Here is a 24,772-nt window from a genome sequence, read left to right as displayed (position 1 = left end):
CAGTAACACTGCATTCAAGATTCAAGCCAAAAAAGACCAAACCTAAAGGGACAGCTTTACATAGCATCCAAGTCCTTCCCACAATGCACCGCAAAGCCAAATAGGAAGTGCAACGATAGCCAGGATTCACAGTAGCAACACTAGCTGAGTCTGAGTCGTGACCTAAAAGCTTTATTTGACTTGGCCAGGGAAATCTCACGACCTGCTTTTGAGGTAAAGAACTAATTACACTTTCCATGACTTTCATTCTCTACACGTTACGTAGCAGAGACAGGGCAGGGATAAAGAGGTGGAAAAACAAGGAATGAAAACACAGGTGAATCCAGGGGAACAAGCGGTCGCATGACAAACAGATGAGAATTGACAATCTCTCCATACGGCATCAGCAGAAACAACTTCTTAGTGGCAGTGCAAACAAACCTTTGACAGACCTGATGATGTCATGACGTGACTTGTTTTATATAAATTACATTTTTTGTTTTCCTAATAAAATCACAGACATGACATGGTTGGCTTTCCAGTTGACTTTAATTTGTGAAGAGCATTGAGTATAATTATGGTCAAGACCAACATTTTCTGATCAAATAAGCCCGTTTCAGTATAATTTACTTTTAAAGAATAACATAAGCTGACCTCGAGGAGGACAGTTTTCTTTGGCAGTGCAAAAAAGTGGTCATAGTTTTTTTGGCACATGTTATATGACAGAATGTATTAGCTGCAATCCACCTACTAGATGACTAATATATATATATATATATATTTTTTTTTTTTTGATCTGCTAAGTTCACAAAACCATTTTACCTGACTACATCATTACGATTTAAACCGTATAACTGCTCTGTTTCTGTTAAATTATCACTTCACGACCTCTTGACGTCTAACATTTTTAATCAAAGCAATAATGTATGTATAAGGTGTTGAAGATTTGTCTGCATCAGGCCCTGATTATTACATAAAGCAGTGGTTCTCAAACTTTTTCATCGTGCGGCCCCCTTTGTGTACGGTGCATTCCTTCGCGGCTCCCCCCCAAAGAAAATTTATGACAAAAAACAGTTCTAAAACTTCACATTTTAATTAAACAAAACATTAAATGATACAAAGTAGTGCTGCCTTATTTTTTTAGGTTTAATTTCACAGAATTCATGATAAATTAATGTATTTTATAATCTCGCAGCACCATCTCGCAGCCCCCCTGGGGGCCCCGGACCCCAGTTTGAGAACCACTGACATAAAATGACATTTTGTTTTGCATTCACCAACACCATAGCTTTAGGTTATGTAAATGTTTTGGCCATAGGTAAAGGTGCGATTTTAAAGTATGTGCAAATGCATGTCATATGTGTGCATTAACGTACCTGGAGGGTTTTTGCCAGGCTCATTGTTGCTGGGACTTCCTGACTGCTGCGAATCTATAAACACAAATAGAGGCTCTGGGTTAGAACACAAAAGAAAGTTGTATACAGTAGGTGACAGACATACACTTTACTGTAATTTATCATCCTCTTCCTCCATTTTAACATATTTGTTTAGCTCTTATGCATTATTGTTGTTGTTTTGTTGTTTGGGCATGATGAAATTAGAAAATACAGTATCACACTTATACAGATACACAGTTTATAAAAGCTTGTATGTTGCAGTGTTTGCACGGTTCCAGTTTACCCTAAAGAAACACTAAAATACATCTTTGCACAAAATAAACATTACGTCTCTCAGATGGATGGCAGTTATTGTCCAGAAAAGGAAATTACATTTACTCATTCTTGACAGAAGAGACCAGATGTGTGCAGTATAGAACAACATGCTTTTTCTTTTTAGTGACGGGAACGAGAGAAGGGAGGGAACATAGAAAGACGTAAGTGCAGGCAAACGCAAGGCTAAAAATGCCTTTACAAAAGTAAAGTTTTTGACCAAGTATGTGAAGCTTGCAAAGTAGACAAGAGGGGGAGGAAAATATCAAAAAATTTGAAGAATCCTGCCTGTCATTGAGGTGTGCTTTAAGGCTCATGTTGATTAATGATGTTACCTTACAGTACCCTTTGGGAGGACGGACCCTACATTCTACTGTACTAATGACACACCCCTTATGACACACTTTCTTTTCAAAAACTAATTTAAATGATCTGCTCACTCAAAGATCACAACTGAGAAATGGACACTCCACTTTTTGAAAATATGCTCATTTTCCAGCTCCCCTAGAGTTAAATATTTGAGTTTTACCATCCGTTGGAATCCATTCAGCTGATCTCTGGGTCTGGCGCTACCACTTTCAGCATAGCTTAGCACAATCCATTGAATCTAACTAGACCACCAGCATCGCACTCAAAAATGACCAAAGAGTTTCAATATTTTTCCCCATTTAAAACTTGACTCTTCTGTAGTTACATCGTGTACTAAGACTGACAGAAAATTCAAAGTTGCGATTTTTAGGCAGATATGGCTAGGACTATACTCTCATTCTGGCGTAATAATCAAAAACTTTTCTGCCGTAACATGGCTGCAGCAGGCGCAATGATATTACGCAGCAGCTGAAAATAGTCCCCAGCTATTGAAAGTTACCAAGGGGACTATTTTCGGGCAAGAGTCAAGTTTTGAATGGGAGAAATATGGAAACTCTTTGGACATTTTTGAGCGCAATGCTAATGGTCTAATCAGATTCAATGGATTTTGCTAAGCTATGCTAAAAGTGGTACCGCCAGACCTGGACATCAGTTGAATGGATTCCAAAATGGTAAAACTCAAATGTTTAACTCTAGGGGAGCTGGAAAATGAGCATATTTTAAAAAAAGTGGAGTGTCCCTTTAAGGAAAGATCTTGCGAGCCAAAGGAAAATGTAAGTAATTCTGCCTATACACAAAAATAAAGGGTTTCTTGCGCCGATCTCAAACTTTTGTGCAACCAAATAATTCTGTTGATGTTTAAGGTTCTTTATGGAACCACACTGCCAAAAATGATAATCTAGCATCATTTACTGTAGCTCCTTTACTTTTAAGTACTATTTTGTGTGAAATTGTGTACTAGTTTGACGTCATCCACCATTTTCATATTTTTTGATTGTTACACTGTCAGAACAAATGGTCAAAACATGTTCCCCTAGCTGTCACTGGGCGACACTTTTTCAAAAAGTTAATCTTTAGACCTAAAAAGTTTGTATTAATACCTCAGAGGTACATATTTGTTCCTCAAAAGTACATAATTATACCAAATGTATACATATCGTAACCTACTGGTACATAGTAGGACCTTTTCAAAGAGTACTGCCCCAGTGACAGCTAGAGTAAATTTTTTCCCATTTATTTCTGACAGTGTAGTTAAAAAGAATTGAGGATGTGCAAACACAAAAGCACAAATACGTTTTAAGAGGGCAGGGTGGATGATACAATACAGGTAAATAATGGGCCTTTACATACTACAATTTAATAACATCAAATAAGAAAATGCAATATTGAACGCTACACTGTACTACTGTAGACAATACAAAATTTGATCAAAATTCAATCAGATGATGAGCTTGAGGTAGACAGACATAACCAGAAGAGCTCTCTAGAAATTGCATATCTTTTTGTAAAAAGTCACTAAAACGGTTTTTAATCGTGGGCTGGTACTGGTGATCAATGGACCTCCGACCAAAGCTTAGGTTGGACAAGCAAGGTTTAATCACAATTCACTCAGAACTATTATTATCCATTGGCAAGGCCTGGCTGCTATAACAGTGTATCGTGGTTAAGACAAAATGCATGAGATAAAATTAGGTGGGACATCACTCTTGTACCTTCCTGCAGAAGCTTCAAATCATAAACGAAAGTTAGAGAGTGAGAGTAAGAGATAGAAAGTGAAAAATAAATCCCAACCCCCCAAAAAATGACCATTAAAAGAGCTGCAATAACAGAATGTTCTTGGCTTTGGCTCAACAATGACAAAGAACGGGAGGGAACACCATACGTTAAGAAGAGAAAGGTCAGAGAAAATTTAAGACAGAGGGAGGGACCACACGGAGTAAAATCCTGACTTAAAGTTCGTCTATTGCATTCACGAACTATCTTGAGTTATTTTTGCATTAAGCTACCACAATTTTCTTCCCACCGCAATAAATAACATCTTAAGTGGTGTTTAAATCAGGAAAACCTATTGGACCGTAGGCCAGCAGCTGAGCCATTGATTGGACGGGAGCGGGGTTGGCATTGTATCGGTGCCCGTTCCTATGCCAACTTCCCTGCTCCCACAATTCACATGCAAGTTCAATGCCATCCATCAGTCTGGTTAAAGACATCTCCTACCATGCCCGGCCCGATGCCCCAGGAGAGAAGAAGAAAGAAGAAATAGTTTGCATCTATAAGTACAATCCAGCATTGAAGTAGAGTGATTGAACACAGTGTGTGCCAGCTGCTCCATTGTTATGCCCTATTAAAGAGCCCTGATCCAAAAACAAAGCTAACATTATGTGTCCCTGTAGCTCACTTGCGTTAGCAGCAATGCAGAGGTCATGGGTTTGATCTCAGGCAACATACAACTGATGCACTGTAAGTGTCTTTGGATAAATAGGCTACATGAATATGTGTGCAAGGATGTACAACAATGTCAGTGTTATAAACAAGCCCCATATTCAATATTCTTGAAATAAACATGAATTAACTGTACAATTTTGTTTAAGTTTTGCTATTATAGGGAATAGCATAGCTGCAAGTGCCAACTCTTTTGTTATTTTCATCCTAACATTTGAAAATCCATTACGACAGGAGATATATATACACATCTGCATAGTTGAATTTTGCAGATGGTGGAGCGTTGGAATAAGCTGCCTATGGTTCGCTTCGAAAATAAACATCTATAAGCCACACATTTAAACAGTTTGGCCATGGCAGTGCTTGAATGTGTCTGTGTGCTTCTCCAAGCACAACAATCCTTTGGCACTCGACAGTCCTGCCACTTGTTTAAACAAACAAACTGTCCAAAGAGAGAAAGAGGAAGACAGAGGGTTGACAGGAAGATGGTGTGAATCTTTCCTATCTTTCTTTGGTAACTGATAAAAAAGTATGAGGGAGGAAGATAAAGCAAGGTATGATTTCTTAGGAAAATGTGGAAAAAACTTGCCTGAAGGGAATTTGATGTGTTTGCTTACAGACCAAAAACCCAACCAAGATATATGATCCCTAGATATAGCTTGCATCCCTCTATGTGTGAAAGTTTTGTTATGCACTGTTTTACATCACCAAGTCTCAAAGCTTAGAAAATAAAAGTATACATCTACTCAGAAAGCCACACGAAGCATATGCACCAAAGTAAAATACTTGGGGTTTGTTCAAATCCCTAACCCCTATGTATTAGCAATAGTGACAGTGATGCTTGCCTGAGCAACTCGAAAGTCTAAGACACCTGATCTAGGATCATATCCAAATGAATGGGCGTAAGATGAGCTCATTTCTGGATCGGCACACTTTGGATCAGCTTCATAAACACGAGTGCTAATGTATCATTGTGCCACCCTATCTGCTGGATACCATCCACCCACCTGTCACAATTATACCTGCAGCACTTCTTCCACCTGTGATGTCATTCTGCATGAACCAAACCCATCAATGCCCGAATCTTGGATCTATGAACCCAAACACGCGAGTGCACGCGACTACCCTTGGCTCAGTCCCATGTAACCCAACCAGGCTCTAGCCTTTGTTTTGTGCTTGGTTGAGAGCTATCACATACTTCAGCAACTTTAATTCACTGAATCACACCACATGCACAAACGTATACACAAAAACGGCCGGCCGCGTGCATGCCGTCGACATTTCAGGAGGAGGCGTCTGGCAGCCATTTTAGAAAGCTGCACACATGTACTGTTCTGCTTGCCAAAGAAACCAGGCCCGAGCCAAGTTCCCTCTCTCTCTTCTCTTCTCACTCGATCCCGAGCCAAGCACCCAGAGAAAGAAGAGGGAGGGAGAGAGAGAGAGACTCAAAGAGATGAAGGCTAAAATATCTCCTAATTACGGGCTGCCCCGGCCGAAATGTTTTAAACGGTGCAGCTGGAACAGAGTAAATATTGTTTGTGGCCGAGTGACACCCAGCAATTGAGAGTGTGTTTGTCATTGGCTGGCTCTTGGATGAGACATGGTGACCTCACAGTACGTCAATGACATCAGCAGTACACGTAGCCAAAAATGCACTGAGGCGGCTCTTTGTTTATCTTTCTTTCTATCAATCGACCCATGCTCTAGCTTTCCGTTTCTATCGCTATTTATAGCTCCACATCTATCAGCATTCTCTCTTCCATTCTTTCTTAGTATTGACATCTTTACATCAATCTTTTAGATGCATATCTTTGATCCTCTCTTCCCTCCATCTTTATCTTTCCTTCTCCCATGTGGCATTTGTTTGAAGAAGCACACAGCTCTTTATCAAAGTTAGCTAGCTGTAACCCAAACAGAGATATAGTGAGGAAAGCATCCTGCCAGCTATCAAGACAGCGATAAAATGATCAGGCTTGTGTGAGCAGGCAATGGGAATATTATTCCAAAGAGGAACCATTCGACAGATGCTTCATCTAAAACAAGTTACATTCGTATTTAAGCTATATAATTTATAGACGATTTCAGCAGTAACAACATAAACAAGCTGCTGTCGTGGTCCGCACGTAACTTCCGGTAAACTCCGCTAAGAATAAATAACAATAAAGTTCTTTAAATTCAGTTTATAATAAGCAAAAAAAACACATAGATTACTTAGGAAACCATTTGTTATTTTCGACGAGGCATTTGTTCAAGAGATCAGTTTAGCTACTAGTCAGACCATTAAAAAAACCAAACCAGAAGTAAAGTTCAAATCCAGACGTGTATCGTGTCAGCACACGTGCGTCCGATGAAACCGTCTATATGTATCTGCAATCGCTGGGAATCGAACCCACAACCTTTGCACTGCTTACATAATGCTTTATGAAACTCTACAGCAACACTAGCAAATGGGTTGATGATGGTCATTTCAGTTTCCTGTAAATACAATGAGTCTTAAAATAGTGATAAATTAAAATAAAGATAATTAACAATATATTATATACAGTATTCAATGCTTTAATGATTAATCTTACTGCAAAATAAAGAAACAAAAAATGTGATAGCCTGCATTATATGTAGTTAATTTTATTCTGATTGGTCAATCATTACTGTAGATTATTTATGTTTAACTATGATAATTCTTTAAAATATTCTGCAGTGTATTAGGGGCCAGTCACACCAAAAGCGCCTTAAACGCTTGCAAACGCAAGGCGCGACGCACTTCCTTTTTAAAAAAAAGAGCAGTGCGACGCGGCTTTTCATATTGCTAAGCAACCACCGAGTCACCTGTCTTGTCAATCAAATATTGAAGCGTGAGCGCTCTTTTGCTGTTAACTGTCATATTAGCAGAAACTTTAAAAAGAGGGCGCTTGCTCTGACCTTGTTTGAGGATGAGAGGTGCACAAACACGCAGGAGAGAGTGAGCGAGTGGAGTCCGGTTCTTCAAAGCAACTGTAAACTCAAACTCTCCCCTCATTCTATTGGACAATGGAAAGACGCAAATGACGTCGGGCGCTTCTCCGCTCTCAGCGCTCCTTCAAAAACGCGTGCGCGGCAGACGCCAAAAAACCGCAAGGCGCTCGGCACGCATAACGCCATAAACGCTTTTGGTGTGACTGGCCCCTTACAGTATATTAATAAATAACTGGAAATGCTTGAACGTGCCTTGGTGATACTTTCTTAATGCTTTCAAGATTTTCTCTATTAAATTACCTTCAGCTCTACAGTACAACTGGAACAAGAGTGTTTTTATTATGTGCGCTGATTAGATTTCAACTCACATTTCCTCATATCCCAAAAAATATCAAATATCCCTGGAAATATAAGGTCTGCTGGTCACAGACCCACTATATACATAGACAAATGCTGATTGGGTTGTGAGATGCAGTCCATCTACTCCTAAAGCCCAGGGTATAGACCGTTTCATCGGGCACACGTGCGGTGACGTGATAAGCGTCTGGTCCGAACTTTATTTCCGGTTTCTGTTTGTTTAATGGTCTGACTAGTTGCTGAAACTGAACTCTTAAACAAATACCTCGTCGAAAATAATCTACTTTAAAAGGACTTTGTTGTTATTTATTCTTCGCGGAGTTTACCGGAAGTTACGCGATGACCACGAAAGCCGCTTGTTTATGTTGTTACTGCTGAAACCGTCTATAGTCAGTTTTTTACGTGTACGCGAACGTAAGCACACAGTCGAATGCACAGCCTTGCAAAGTTTATTTTATTTGACTCATACATGTACACAGATGTTCGACGCATGTGCAACCTACACATACAACGTAAAATCTGGTGGTGCGCGTACAGAACGTGCGCACTCTTCGGATGCCAAAAATGAAATGAAATATAAAATGAACTATACTTTAGCCTTAACACACACTGACAAGGTGTGAAAACTTGAGCACTCATGGACAGACCCCCTTTACAAAAAAAAGGAAAGTTTCTCCCTGTGCACACATTAAACACAGGCCTCTGTTTCCCACCCGAGCTCAATCACTTGATTGCAGACGTGAAGAGGGGCAGCTAAAGTCAGTCTCTGGGGATGAATGAGAGATGATGCAGAAAGAGAGAAAGAAAGGGGCTGGGAAAAAGACAGAGTTGAAAAGACGAAGAGAACAATGGTAGAGACAGGACGGGCTGTTAAATAGAAGTAGGTTGGATTGAGCTAGGACGAACCAGTGAGAGAGAGAGAGAGAGAAAAGAGAGAGAGAGCACGACTGAAACAAAGAAGAAATTGTGTGTGTGTTTCAGACTGCCTTCTGTCGGCTGAAAAGGTAGAAATAAAAGAAGTGTCTGGAAAAACAAGTCACTCAAGACACCATATACACACAACTTCAGGCACACGTCTCAACAATAACACACATTGACTCTCTGCGTTAATAAAGACATACTGGCATAAGCGCATACAATGGTGGAGACCACATTGCATCACGCAGAGATCTCTGATATACACATGTTCCCATGTCACCACAACACTGAACCCAGGGTGGCTCATCTGTCACGTTAAAAATGACTGGACCGCTTTGACAGCCCAACTTGTGTGCGCGTTTTCCACCTCTCCGGTCTATAGAGGGCCCATCAAATCAAACTTAGTCACAACTGCTGTGTCCTTCCTTACAAACCCTAGGATTTGATAGAAAACCTTTCGTCACACTTTCTTTCCAAAGGGGCCCTGGATCTTCGTCATGACACACATCAATACGTTGACAAGTGTCGACCAAACCTCTCCGAATTTCCCCCTGACAGCGTATCGCTTCAGCTCGCATTGTCGTTCGATTGGCCGAGTGAACGGGCATTTACATGAGTCCCGGGATGCCACCGCCGCTCTGATCCGTCCGCACTTGTGGCAAACGTCCAAGCCTTTTTGTGGCCGTCAGACGTGAGGAAGGGAGGGATGGAGAGAGTGAGACTATAGATTCAATTATGCATGCGCATTTTCCCATTCATACAGGGTTCTGCAGACGAGGGGGTGGTGGACGGGAGAACCAATGACATTCTGTCGCATGTAGCTCCTGTCGAGAGGAACACTAATGAGGTGACACTCAGTGGCTGGAGCCCAGCCAAAACAGTCCATTAACTCCACACAAGTAGTTAAGAGGCGGAGATACAGGGAGGGGGATGGATGGAGAGGAATGAAGGAGAAGAAAGACAGAGAGATTGTTGTGAATGACACAACGGGAAGCCAATGGCTACGTGGAGAATGTTTATGAACAGTAGCGGTGGACTGTAGTATGAAAATGTGTGCGATGCAAAGCCCTTTACACCTTTAATCTCAGGTTTCCTATTGGAAGAGTGCGGGCTAAGATCAAAAGTTTGTGTATGCGAGAGTGTCGTCTTACACGGAGCAAGTCCTGGCAAGAATTCACTTCGTACCTGATGGTACAGATCAGTTCACTTGTTGAAACCATCAATAACCATCTAAAGCAATTTTTTTTTAAATGCTTATTTTGAATAAGAGATCACTGTTCACACAAGTTCAAACTAAGAAGTGAACACCAAATTAATATTGCTTGCACCTTCATGCATGCACACTTACATACTCGCAGTGTGAGAATAAATCCTGTTTAACCACTTCACTGTCAGGGCATGTCATAATAATTGTACCTTTCTTGAACATAATGTACTGCTATATCCACATGAACATAATAATGACATGACGAATTATACAGACGACTTTAAAAAAAGCAACTTATGAGGTTAACACTTTTGCCAATCAGCTTCCTGATCACTGTAAAGCGTCTACATGGAGTCTTTAATTTAGGCTAGCAGTGCACCTGAGGTGACATATTTGCATATTATACTGTAGCAAACATAAACCAAAGCAGGTTAGTCAGGATCTATATCGGTCGTACCTCCACTGGGGTTTTTTTGGTTTGTAAAAACAAAGAGACTGTAGGGTGGTTTTATATTTGTAATAATGCGGGAACCAGTTTAAGACACACTTCTGGCATTAACATTTAGTTTAATAGATTGGTGCTGCTCCAAGTTGGTTAATATCATACATTAAAGTACATTGAAAGTATGTAGTTTGCTAATTATGTAAAAGTACATACTTTTGAGTGTGTATGCTCTTTTCGATCAGGGCACAAAACTGTCTTGCTACCCCTGAGCCTGTGGTTGCATGCAATTTGCATTTACATGTAAACGGTAAACTCATCTAAAAATGACTTACTACTTGAGTCATGAGTTTTACAAATCTCACGTGGGATTTACATTTAAAAACCACAGAGGAAGCTTTAGCCCTGCATGCCTACACACTTTTTGAGAAACTGATAAAGTCTGCAACAAAATTTAGCATTGCACTGGGGTGAGCTTGAGTCATACTTAAGACAAATTGGGACACGGGGTAAAAAAACCAGAGCAACATCCCTTACGCAATCGAATTTCCTTTAGCTGCAAAGCATCACAGTGCCAACTTCAGCTGATAGCCAAGCTTCCATCTGCGGTGATGGCCAATAGGGTGTCAGCTCAAGCATGAGGAGGCGGGGCAATGTGCCAGCACAGTAGAGTAGTAGTACCCAAGTATGGCCTCTCTCCAGATGGGCCAGAGGCGACAGACAGCCACTGTTTAGCACCCATACACACACACATGCATGCATCCACCCACCCACCAACCACCTAATTAGGATGTTGAGGGAATTATTGGATCATATAATGCCACATCTAAGGCGAGATCTTGGCCCGAAACAGACAAAGGAACAAAGCATGCACTCATTTAAACGGCTCTACTGGCACTCGCTTTTGGAACAAGACGGAGGGAAACACTGAGTTTAATGTGTCATTACAAACATAAAAACTAACTCCAAACATAGCCAGCAGATGTCTGAACACTTTTAAAGTGCTATGACACCACTAATTTCAAATGCAAGAAAAAACTAGCATGGGCCAAAATAGATGCTGTGGGTGTGTGTGGGCATCACTGCAACAGCAGTCCAATACCTGTAAACTGTATTCTCTTTAATGAAACAATGAATTATGAGTGTATTAATTATTATGCTGTAGTCTAATAGTACCCTGAGTGACAGGCTACTGGTTTCAAGAATTCATCTCCATAGGTTTTGGGAAGTATGCATCAAGAAGTAGTTCAGGTTGTAGCATTTGAAGGGATTCTTCCAAAAAAGTAATCTCACAAAGTTCATCAAAAGTAGTTTCTAAAGAGGAGCTCTTGGTGGAAACGTTGGATTACACTTTTACCACACCTTAAAGGTTTTGTCCTGGATGACCCAAACACTCTCCTGCTCTCCACAAGGCTTTAATCAGTACATTTATTGTCATGCCTCGGTATGCTGCACCACTCATTGAATGTATAAGTAAATCATATACTGCATATATTACGTATATATGATATTTCTCTCATGGAATTTTAGCAGGAGCGCGAAACGACTTGCAGAGGCAGGAGGGTGTTCCCCTGACAAAGCCTTTCCTGTGAAGAGTGTCAGAAAGCCAGCGGTTGATGATTAACACCAGCATAATAAAGGCGGCTCTCTCTCATCACTCTGAAGAGCCCACATAAGTGCCACAAGGTCAGCAAGCAGGCGATCGGCCAACTGTCCGGTCCTGCCGCAGCAGCGATCCAACAGCCTTAAAGAACACCGGCTAGCCCACCAGAATGGAGAGACGCAATCCCATAATTCACGTGGCAGGATCCCTCTTCCCTGGCAGATGCTCAGGCAGGCAAATCCTCCATGTGCTTCTTTGGCTTGCCGGGGTGGCCTTGGGCTTCAACAGTAACATGTGGTTTGGCTCCAGTGCTCAGTTTATATGGGCAATGGTGAGAGAAGGAACCGCTAAATGAATTTCAGATTCTGTTGTTCTAAAACCATAAACAATTTTACACAAAGCCTGGCATTAAGGAATGAGGCTTTGGCTCGAAGCAAGGAATGCTTCTAATAACAAACCTATTAGGCGAACAGCTTCATCTTCATCCTTCTGTAACCTGTGAATCACTCCTTAGAAAACTGGACAGAAAACTACTTCTACCCAAATGCCACTATACTGTAGATGTCAAGTAAAAACGGGGCTAATGGGCTAACATAAATTAAACTTGAGGACTTGTTGTGACTAAAATGCATTGGCTGTTTTCAAAATTATATATATTTAAACATTTAAAGAGATAAGTGGAAAATGCATCAATGTAAAAATGTAATATACTCAATATCTTTATTCACCATAGTTCTTCAGTAACGTCATAAATCAGGTTTTTGTCAGCAAGCATACGGAGATAGACAACTGACAAAGTGCAAACAGTGTCAAAAATGTTCAAATCACACTTTGACTACAATAAGAGTTACAGCAGGCATTCCTTCACAGTGTGGCAACGGCCGCCCTCCATTGCTTTAGGGGCTGGAATGCAAAAGGCCTTTGTGTGCGGTTCAGTTTTTTGGGGCAAGTTGCCAAAACACTAAAATGATATGAGGAACAATGTGCAGCTGTCATACAGCCTAATTCAGAAAAGGGCTGTTAATTCCCTTGCACCTACAAAGGTGGTATTCCTTAACAAACCACCCAGCAGTCACACACTGACGGACATAGCGGGAAAAGAGGCTGGAAAAGAAAGAAAAGGGAAGGCGTCAGGCAGTGTTGGGAGGCCTGAGATGTTAGTTCACGGTTTTTGTTCACTTGACCTCAAAAGGCAAGTTCACATGTTAATCGCATAAGAGCTCCTTTGTGTGATCAATGTAGCCTCCCCTTCATAAGAATGAAGTGGCGGACGGAGCTCTCAGTCCCAACACTCAGCTTTTCCAAGAGCCAGCTCAGGAATTTTCCGGCCGGCATTTTTTTTTCTTCTCCTGTTGTTTTTTCTTTCCTGCCACTTCCTCTGTTCTCCGCAACTGTCTGCTTGACCTAACTGTAAAGGACTTTGCACTCTACTTACAGCCAAACTTGCCACCTCCTCTTCTTTCCCACCTGCAGTTTTCGGTTTACTAGAAGTGCTGATCAATGGGTCAAGGATGAACATGTTGTCATAGCCCAACAAACAACAAAAGAAAGAGTGAGACCTCTTAGAGTTTTTTTAGGAGGTAGGATTCCAGGAAATAAGTGAAGAAAAGACAAGAGAAGGAAGTGGAAAAACACAACCCTGTTCTGTTACAGGTTATAGTTTGATCGAATCTAGTTTTTCATCACAGAGCCCCCACCTTCCGAAAGCACCCCCGAAAACATCCAGAAGTCCTTCACTATCTCTTTTTGAGACAACACACACATTGTTTTCATGTTTCTGTTGCACGTCGGGAAATCAGGACTCAAAGGCACGCCCCGTCTCGTCACATCCAGAAGAATGTTTAGGCCCAGAACGCTTTTAAGCTCTTTTTACGGGCCAGGTATGCTACCATCATGTGCATTAATTATTATTGCCTGCAGCAACTTTCCATCGTCTGAGGAAAAACCCTAGCTACATTTTTACTGGCCTTTTCTCCCTGCCCTGTATGGTGCTGCTATAAACGTTTGATCAGCAAGCTTTTCATTTTGTTGCGTGAACATCTATCGACATGGCCATTGCTGTCAGTTTTATTATCTTTTAACAATGCAACTGCTTTCTTTAGCAAATCGGCATCGTTTATAGTAGAGACCAACACATGTTCGTCTCGCAAGTAGTAACAATAACATGCTGTCAATGACAACGAAAATAAATTCTTTTACTCACCACTGGATGTGTTTTGCTAAATGTTCACCGAAATAGTCTGCCTAGTCTGGGGGCACTAATAAATCTAGGACCAAACTGGGAACGAACACATGTTTTAGACACTCCGCTTTAACTCACGATTCTCTTCAAATTTACAGTGTGTGGGAAAACGCTGCCCATTTGTTTTCATCCAATTAGGATCGCCTCTGCAAACGTAACTAGACTGAGCACCAACAATACAAAAATGTGTTTCTCCCACAATAAATCTTGCTTTACAACATTAGAGGCTAATGCTCAAATGATACTCCCCTAGTGCTGGGAGAGGCTTCCCCGCAGAGGCCGTAAAATGTTATCTGTGCTGGGCCTGGATGTGCCGTTGCATCATGGGAACTAGAGAGGATATCAAAGAGCCACCACTAGATCCGACATAGTTATCCACACTCTTGGCAAACTTCTCCCCAACCTTCAATACTAGAGGTGCTTTTCAAACGCTCCCTGGAAGTCAATCGTGTGATGGACACCAGTGGCAGGCATCACGCAGCAGGGCTTCGGCCACAGTCCCAGGCGGTTGGCAGAGGTGCTGCAGCATTTCCCTTCTGTGGCCGGGGCCCCAATCCAAGCCACTCGAGTTTGGCATACCTCACCTGAATTACCCTAGGCCTCCATTTGTAAACATTCACTATGGCAAACATGGGAGGCCATGGCGTCATACCGCAAAACGTACAGTAAAACACATCCTCAGCAAAACTAAAGCAGAGCCAGACGGAAAACGAGGGGGAGGGCCTTTATTTAAGCTATTCATGCTGAGCACACAAAGAACAGGGCATGCAAGGTGGGTTTTTTATCATTTGAAGGAATTATACAGATCGTATGTCGCCATATGGAATTCCTTTTACACATAATGCATTTCCTTCATGGAGACGGTCTGCGAGAGGCCGTATAGCATGTCTACAGGGAGCGCTTTTTTGGGACGGAGAAAAAACTTGAGTGACTTTCGGTGCACGTGGGGTGGGGGTGGGGGCCTCTGGCAGGGGCGGTCTCTCCGCGCTGAAGAGAAATATGCCATATGCACTCGTTGAACTAGGGGCCTGCGTGAGCTTCTCTCAAGGTTATTAAAAAATCCTGCACACCAAGAAGCCAGAGCAAAACAAACACGGCAGGAGAAAACTTTAAGCTCGGTTTTTCTCAAGTGCAAAATCAGGTAGAAAACAAAACATTTAAACTAACATTAAACTTTGCATTGAAGGAACTCACCTCGTAATGGGTCACTAACACTGTTACTATAGCAGTGATTGTCTCTGGCCCAGATAACAGAGCTGTTGCCTTTGACACAAAGCTTCCTTCCCTTTCAAAGCGGCAAGCGCCGGGGCCGTACATCCGCTGCCGCACCCCCAGGCCCTCGTCCACACAAAGGTAGGAAATGACAGCCACAGCCGTTCGCATTGTGGCCGGGTCTCTAAATCACATCTTGTTTCATGCGCCGCTTTTTAATGTTAAGAGTTTCACAAGAGGAAACTATAAACACAACAGCCGGCTGTAAAGGTATCTGCCCATAGCCATTAGAGTGCTCGGGACAAGCAGGCAACTAATTGAGTAACACCACGGCCTGTTGCGGTGGCGTTGAGTTACGGTGCGTCGTAAACAAAACCTGCACATCTACAGACAAAAGTCCCTGAAGAAAAGGGAAATGGATACTATCAGGCTAAGATAGCAGAATCAAAGGCAAGGTTCAGGTAGACCTACACAAACAGGGTGTGCTTCACCACCTGATAAAGTTTATTAAGGATTGTTCATTCCCTACAAAGGCACATCTAAAATGTCTTACTAAAAGCTCGGTATATATTAAACCAAAATATATTTTAGGAATGTGCCAAAGTAGAAATCTTTCAATGTCATTCCTAGTTATTGGTAAGCAGGAAAGTATATGAACTGCTAAGGGACTCCTGTCAGCCTGCTCTCATTAGGGGGTGCTTAACCTGTCAACATTCCTTCCATGGCCTGAATAGAGGTCTACCACGATAGGCAGTAAATAAACAAGCAGGTAAATGAATTGGTTCCTTTGCATTAACAGACCATTAGCACCTCGTAAAGAAGCTCTTTTCTGTTTTACTACAGATTAACCCTCGTCTTTATAAAACCAGATGAAGGGACTCATCTGCCGCAGGTATCGAACAACGTTAAGACCTCACAGTACGAAAAGGAGTCCCTGTTCACCAGACCAATAACTCCAGAACCCTAAAATCGGACATTAAGGGCCATTCATCATCACTCAATCATGACTCATGCCATTTCACCAGGCCGTAAATTCTTGGTCATACAAAGCGAGCGACTCCACTTCCTTAGTAAAGGGGTCTCCTCGGCTCACGTGGTCAGGAGCAGATAGCCGAAGGAGTAGCGTTTTATCAGGGCCTGTTTAACATAAGATAAACTAGGTCATAAACACACCAATGAAACGCAGCGGTGTGTCGATACAGCAAAGAAACCTCAGCCGCAACACAGGAGCGAGGTGGGTGGATCAGATGTCACTCTTGAATGTCGACTCAAACTGTTCAATTTCACCAGAGAGTCTTCATTCAAAGGGAAGCAGGGTGACGCTAACTCCTTGGATTAGCTTTGATTTTATTAGCTGTCGTCTCTGGCTGCTCTTTGACAAATCCGTCTTTGTTATTAAAAGGTCTTGAGTGCCTGAGCCGAGAGGGGAGGGCTGAAACAAAGGCAATAACTATCCTTTTTTATTGGAAGTTATCACTCCATTTGGCGGGCTGACTGATAAAGCGCCACCAGCAGAACTTACACAAACCTCCCAACTATCTAAAGCAGGCAGGCTTAATGTCAAACCAGCTAAACTTGATGGAACTCTCAACAGGTAAACAATTTGCCATCACCTTATTTAACCTTGGCAGCTGTGACTAAAACTCACCAGACAACGTCTGGAGAATTAACCCTTAGCGCACACAAGGTTAAGGTCTCGAGCTGCTGTGCACTCGTATCAGCACTTCATAAAACACTCGCCTGGGTCATGAGAATGTGCCGAGTGCAAACCAGTTTAATTTAAAAAACAGCATTTTAAAGAGTGATAATCAGATCTCCATATAACTGCTTTAAAGAGCTCTAGTTTTTGGAGTATGTGCAAATAGCAGGATAATGATTTTAGCAGATAAGTCACATCCCCAGAGCACACAAGGTACTGAACAGCCTCCACTTCTATACAAATGCCAATAAAGTGTTTTCTTAAGCTTGTGATATTTGTTCTGCAACATATTAACTGTTTCCTGTCATGCTGAAAAGTGACAGTGGTAGCATGCACGCTGTATACCGATCTGCTTATTTTAGACCTCACTGCTTCCCCTCTGCAGGCCCCTAACCGTACGCCTGCTCACAACTTACATACCTTTGTTTTCTTCTCAGTCGGGGCTGCTGCTATTAATTATAACTTACATCTTTCTCATAAGGGGTTCATGTAACTTTGGAGGTCCAAATAATTCAAGGTAACTACTTTGTTATTCAAAGTAACAACAATTTGTTATAACTTCTGGTTTTAAATGTACATTTATTTTTTTGCATTTAACTAACGCTTTTTACAAAGCGACTGAAAGTGTGTTAGTTTGTGTATTCCCTAGGGTTTGAACCCATGAGGTTTGTGTTTTTAGCACAATTCTCCACCAATTAAGTACAGATGAGAATATGACTTTATAAAAGTTATAAAAGTTATTTGTTACCCTGTTTGCAAAAGTCTCATGATCTAATTATGAGATTTGGAGCATCAAAGTTTGATTTCAGTTTTAACCTTTGACATGGTCGTACTCAGTTATTATGAAAGATATCAAGGGTAAAGTTTCATAGAAATGTTCTTTACAACAATATTACAGTAAATTACATTTGAGCTGGGTTTTCACAGACAGGTTTTCACATGTGGAATAATAAGGGCTGTCAAATAAAAAAATACTTAATGAAAGATTATTTACACAAATCTATTTTCACACAAAATAAATGATTAAGAAAACATTCAGTAAATACTTATATAAAGGTTGATAATTCAATTGGCATATCCTGTAATTTGATTACATGATTTTCATGACCACCAAGACAATAGTTTTGACAATAGCATAAATTCTGTACAGTCTTAGTTACAAAAAAAAACCACGAACGGACACAGACAGACTTCACTATAAGCAAGCACAGGAATGAAATCATTGTGCTCAGAGATAGAAACACAGGCCAAGGATAATATTAGGCTAGCATGCTAAGTGATATTAAGATAAGTGATACTAATAAGAATTGCTATTATTGGCGAAATATATCAGGTTAAATGATCCTCCGAAGCTGAAATAAACACAGAGGCTATTTTACACTCAACTAAGTCCACTAATTATATCACCGCTGTCTTTTCCTCAGTTAACCTGGAACAATGAAATCATTTCTTCGCTTTTCAATGTTCTGCTTTGTCCTCTATTGTTTCATTTAACTCAGCATGCCACAGAAAGTATCAAACAAAAACATTTCCTTATAGTACAGGGCTCAAAATTAACTTTTTTATTTGGTAGCACTGGTGCTCCCAACTTTAAAGAGTTAGGAGCACCAGCAAAAATCTTGGCGCATCCATCCAAAAATTAAAAAGCACCACAACTACAATGTATATGTTAATAGATTTATTTTATCTGCGGTCTTCATTAAACGCAAGAACTTAATGGTGAAATTTGATTGGTTATGTAACGTTGTAGAGAACACAGAACTTGGGACAGCAGCATGCAGCATCACAATCTTAATCAAGGCGCACCACAACAAAATGGGAAGTCGCAAAAATGCTCCCAGATATATTTTAAGGTTGCACAGATTAAATTTCGGTCGCATATGCAACCAAAATAGTCGCAATTTCGAGCCCTGTAGTACGCAAACAAACACAAGGTGCACTGTAAAAACATATTTGTTGGACAACTTTAAGTAAGTTACCTTGTTGCTATAAATTTGGAGTTAATTCAAATTAAAGGCGGGGTGCATGATGTCTAAAAAGCCAATGTTGATCTTTGAAATCACCAAACAAACACGCCCCTACCCCAATACAATCTGGACCTTCTTTTGATAGACCACACATACGCAACCCAGGCAACAATGTCAGTTAGTAGATACGCCCCTTACTGCTGATTGGCTACAAGTGTGTTTTGGCACTCGGCCTGACTCCCTTTTCCAAAGCATTTTTTAAAAATGATGCACCCTGCCTTTAACTCAAAAAAGTTGTGTAAAAATTGATGTCAACTAAACTTTATTTTTACAGTGCTGTAACACATACACAACTCACTTTCCAAATGTCAGTACAATAAGGTGATAAGAGCGGTGAAGATTAACAGTCAGCTAACTCTCAAAATGTGTCGATCAAGTCTGAGTAGGGCCAACTCTAATGGAGCACATGAAAGTCCTGGTGCTAGGCTTGGTTTACATTCAGTCTTAGTGGTTTCTACTGTGTGGAAACTGATAAGCATCAGCATGGCTTTATCTCTACAGCAGCACTCTGTAGAAGATATAAACATTTGTGTAATCAGGTCTTAGAAGCCCTACACTGGAAAATGGGTGGAAGCAAGCCATCAGGACAGAAGGTCAACATAGTAGACAATCTTCCAAGTCAATGAAGAGATGAAAAACTAGATAAATATTGTTATGGGTAATTGTAGGAGACATATTTAATTTGTTTATATAATGTTTCCTTGTTTTAGTTTAGTTTGTATTAGTTGATTCAGAGTTCTTTGGCAACATTGACATTTTTATACTCTGTAATTTACTGTTTTCTTTAATATTTACTGAGGCTACATTTGCATGAATGTATTTTCATTAATATGCATTACTTTTGCTACTGTTAAAGGGGACATTTAACTTTTTGTTTTCTTAAGATGTAAAATAAATCTTTGGTGTCCCCAGGATATGTATGTGAAGTTCTAGCTCAAAATACCATATAGATTATTTATTACAACATGTTAAAATTGCCATTTTGTCGGTGTGTGCAAAATTGTGCCGTTTTTGGGCGTGTCCTGTTAAATGCAAATGAGCTGATCTCTGCAGTAAATGGCAGTGTCGTGGTTGGATAGTGCAGATTAAGGAGCGATATTATCCCCTTCTGACATCACAAGGGGAGACAAATTTCAATGACCTAATTTTTCACATGCTTGCAGAGAATGGTTTACAAACACTAAGTTACCGGTAGAGCTGTGCAAAAATATCCATACAGTAAACTATCGTAATAAAATTTTCCACGATAGTGTATCGATATTTCAATTTCTAGTATCGGTATAAACAAAATAAACATCAAATCCCAAACGACCTCCACGCCGCCGTAGTTGTCGCTGTACAGTTGACTGTCATATACATCTATTCGGCCAATGTCTCTGAAGTTAGCGGGAGTGAGAAAATGGCAGATAATTTAAAAACGGCAGAAGCTTTCAAAGCCGACGTGTGGAAGCCCTATGGCTTTTTAAAAAAAAGGAAAAAATATTCAGCTATATTTTTTTACATTTTCGAAAAAGTATTGCAATGTACCGCAACATGCACTGTATAGTACCGTATTGCAATACACTGTATCGTGGTATGTATCGTATTATGAGGCCCTTGCCAATACCCAGGCCTAGTTACTATGTTGATCTTTTTCACATTTTCTAGGTTGATAAAAGCACTGGGGACCCAATTATAGCACTTAAACGTAGAAAAAGTCAGATTTTTATGACATATCCCCTTTAAGCCTGGCATCTACAGTACTCTAGAGTTTTCGATCCTGAAAAACTGAGACTTTTGTAAATGCTGCATGCCCTGTTTTAGTTACAGATCAATGTGATATCAATGACTGAAATCACACTCTAATGCTCTACATCTCATAGTTAGATTATGAAACTTGAGCCTGGATTTCACAGACACAAGAAATTCATATAAAACCAATATATGGCCTGTTTAAGTTTAGTTTTTTTTTCTTTTCATTCAGTTAACAAAATATTTTGCATATTTTTTTTAAAACAGATCCAACACTAATGCACGTTCACACTGACCTCTTTTGTCCACAGCATCAAAACAATGCCCAAAAACCCATCACAAGCCCACAAACACGCAAGTACGTGATTTCACGTCTTCTCCACAACAACCGCAGCTTTAATATGGCGGCCAATCCAAACTGATTAAGCATCGCAGAGCACAGACAATGCTTTCCCTGAAACTCTGGGAGCCTCTTTTAGGGAAAGGGGGAATGAAAGAGCTCTCTGTTATACCTGGCAGATGACAGACGTCTGCATGCAAGATATGTCTACTCATTCAAGCGCAGCACCCAGCACAACTCTCATGTAATGCCTATCACAGCGCAACTGTTCATGTAACTGTTGAACGCACCAGCAAGGCAGCGAGTCAGGCATGTGTGCTGGAGACAGCAGGGTGAGTTTTGGGACCAATACGTCAGTGGAGACTGGAGAAAGATCTTTTTTCACTAGATGTGGCCTCACCAAGCGAACTGGTATTGTGTCATGGACATGTCGTGTAACATACCCCGTTTAGCCAGCATAAACAATATCGAATCGCAACAAATTCTAACTTAAGACAGCAACAGTGCCTCGAATGGGGCTAAGCAAGTCACCATGCTTTCATTAACAGAGCAAACGCGGCCAAGAAACACATCACACACACTGTACTCAATGTAATGCAATAACTTGAACTAATAAGTTCAATGCATGCTATTCTTGCCGGGTCTTACAACTTACAATTGATAAGACGTCATGCAGGAAGGATAAAATAACATAAACTACAACAAAAGTAAAGACTTGCGTTATTGCAATGGGTATGTCTGTATAAAGTGTTACGAAATCGTCTTTGGCAGTACCTTGTGCTCCAAAAGACATCATGTCATGTACTTCAATCACCAAAATTACTGAATAATTACCAAAAAAAAATTACTATCCCTAATTTGTACACTCCTCCTTTAAACAAAACCAGTATAAAGGCCCTACCACAGCAGTGTAAACAGAGCGAGCAACTCTTTGCCGGCTAAATAAGTCTATAGTAGCTTGTCCCGAAAGGGAAAGACAAAGAGTTAAACTCTAAGAGTCTGTGAAGCTTGACAGTCGTGAATACAGTCCAGCTTACAGCTATTCAGCAGGTGACTCTCAACCCTACAGCCTGGTATGCAAGCTCATTTCCTCATTACAAGTACATGCAAGTGAAAAGCTTTCAGAGAAAGAAAGGTTGAGTGAGATGGTGGGAGAGCAATGTTTGGTTAGATTTCAATGCTTTAAAGGAACAGAAGCACCAACCCTTCTGGACACACATTCCAGCAAAGTCATTTAAATGCTTAGAACAAACATAACTTTTCCAATAGGTTTCTAATAGTCAAATATGGGTGTGTTATGTTTTTGCTTATGGGAAAACTACAACTCTCACTAAAGCAAAGAGACTGGACTCTAGGGCTGGACAAAATATGGCAAATGTGCATAGCGCAATAGTTTGCAATCTGCGCAATAGTTCGCAATAGTTTAAAATGAATGATATTACACTATTACATAAAATGCCGGGTTATTTTCAATAACACATAGATGGGTTAAAAGTTATCCAATGTAACATTATAAAACAATCGTTGCAGTAAAATTTGTGAGTACTTTCGAAGTTTTACACTCTAAAATATGCTGGGTTATTTTCAATAACACACAGATGGGTTAAAAGTTATCCAATGCAACAATATATAACAATCATTGCAGTAAAATTTGTGAGCACTTTTGAGGGATTACACAGTAAAATATGCTGTGTTGTTTTCAATAACACACAGATGGGTTAAAAGTTATGTAATGCAACATTATATAACAATCGTTGCAGCAAAATTTGTGAGCACTTGTAGTATTACTGTAAAATATGCTGTTTTTTTTATAACACACAGATGGGTTAAAAGTTATGCAATGCAACATTATATAACAATCGTTGCAGCAAAATTTGTGAGCACTTGTAGTATTACTGTAAAATATGCTGTTTTTTATAACACACAGATGGGTTAAAAGTTATGCAATGCAACATTATATAAAATCGTTGCAGTAAAATTTGTGAGCACTTTGAAGTATTACACTGTAAAATATGCTGGGTTTTCAATAACACACAGATGTGTTAAAAGTTATCCAATGCAACATTATATAACAATCGTTGCAATAAAATTGGTGAACACTTTTGAAGTATTACACTCTAAAATATACTTGGTTATTTTCAACCTAGCATTGGGTAATTTTTAACTCTTCAGTGTGTTGTGTTCTGTCCATTTATACCCAATGCTGGGTAGAAAATAACCACAAATAATCAAAAATCACAATCACAAATTTTACTGCAACAATTGTTATATAATGTTATATAATTTTCAGTTTTTCAATATATTTTAATGAAGTTAAAACTGAAATTACAAAAACTTTATCGTATCATGTATTGTGTATTGTATCATTTGTTCAATATTGTGCATTCCTACTGAACAAAAATATGATGTGCTTTCAAAACCTGTACCATAAAAACAGACCAGATACCTGCGTACATCCTTCTTGTATTAAAATTACAGGCACAATATCAGATTGTGCATCGTTTCAAACTACATCTATCCAAATCTCTGCTTTCAATTTGAAGTCTGGAGAGCCATAATGGCCACCGTGCTTTTGCGGTTGACTGACGCATATGGTGTGTGGTAGCGCTTGGGTTCCACGCTCGGGTGAGAGGAGGAGGTTGTGGGATTTATTTTTTTGCAAAGTTACAACAATAGCGCTGGTTTATATTAGTGCCTGATTTGAGTGGAACGGCCTCAGCCACCAGAACATAAGACACGAGTCACCCGCAGAAGGGTCAGATGTTTAACATCATGTCATCTGGTAAAAAATAATTGCAACTTTCACTCACTTTTATTGATTGTGCAGCCCGTAAAAATATAACCAAGTGTTCACAAACAGTTTAACCATTACTAGTTTGCCTATTACTTGGAATGCAAAAATATCCCATGTTTTTTATTCAATTCTTTTTTTGGCCATTCATCATTTCTTGGCAAAGCAATAAACTGTTGACTATAATGCTGTTTCTGATGTCACCGAAGTAAAAGATTATAATTACTAGCCTTAAAGCATAATCCAACCCTACACCCCTCTGAAAGCGCCTCTATATGTTCTCCACGCCATGTGTCTTTTTCACCTGTGTTCAGATTGTGCTCGACTGCTTGTAGAGTTTTCAGGTTGCTTTTGTTCGGCTTCTTTCTTATCAATGCCCCTCCTGAGCTAATCTCTCCTCACAAAGCTCTCCATTTTGTGTTTCTTTCTAGAGATACTGTTACACGTAGCCCAGACACAACTCACAGGGCCTGAAGGGGGTTGGGTAGGTGGTGACTGGTGGGAGAGCACAGGGCCGATTAGCGCACTTCCGTTCTCCCCAGTATGCGCTACATGTGCACTACTTTAACTCTCAGTGCGCGTTTTGTGCCGTACCACCGGAAGAGTGAGAGGAGATGATCTCACCTGGGGAGAATGCAGATGGCCAGACTACTGGAACATGGAGTCGCCTAGGGTGGACATAAGCTCTTGTGTGACTCAAAGTATAATTTATATTCCTGACCATCAGTGTATTTAATACTCCAAATACGGAC

The 24,772-nt window shown here is 40.4% G+C and overlaps 1 protein-coding gene across 7 annotated transcripts in view; it reads right to left on the bottom strand.

Annotated features, from left to right (window-relative positions):
* Positions 1 to 24,772, bottom strand: part of LOC129449107 (nuclear factor 1 B-type) — a 105,268-nt gene that overhangs the window by 37,633 nt on the left and 42,863 nt on the right. For all 7 annotated transcript variants that reach the window (XM_073859322.1, XM_073859321.1, XM_073859326.1 and 4 more), the window contains exon 3: positions 1,356 to 1,409. In XM_073859322.1, the coding sequence (XP_073715423.1) occupies positions 1,356 to 1,409 (54 nt within the window). The remainder of the gene's footprint in view (positions 1 to 1,355; positions 1,410 to 24,772) is intronic.

This window comes from Misgurnus anguillicaudatus, chromosome 21, assembly GCF_027580225.2.
Source record: "Misgurnus anguillicaudatus chromosome 21, ASM2758022v2, whole genome shotgun sequence".
Taxonomy (NCBI): domain Eukaryota; kingdom Metazoa; phylum Chordata; class Actinopteri; order Cypriniformes; family Cobitidae; genus Misgurnus; species Misgurnus anguillicaudatus.
The sequence above is the reverse complement of the archived record's forward strand: the minus strand, read 5'-3'. Positions and strand labels throughout refer to the sequence as shown.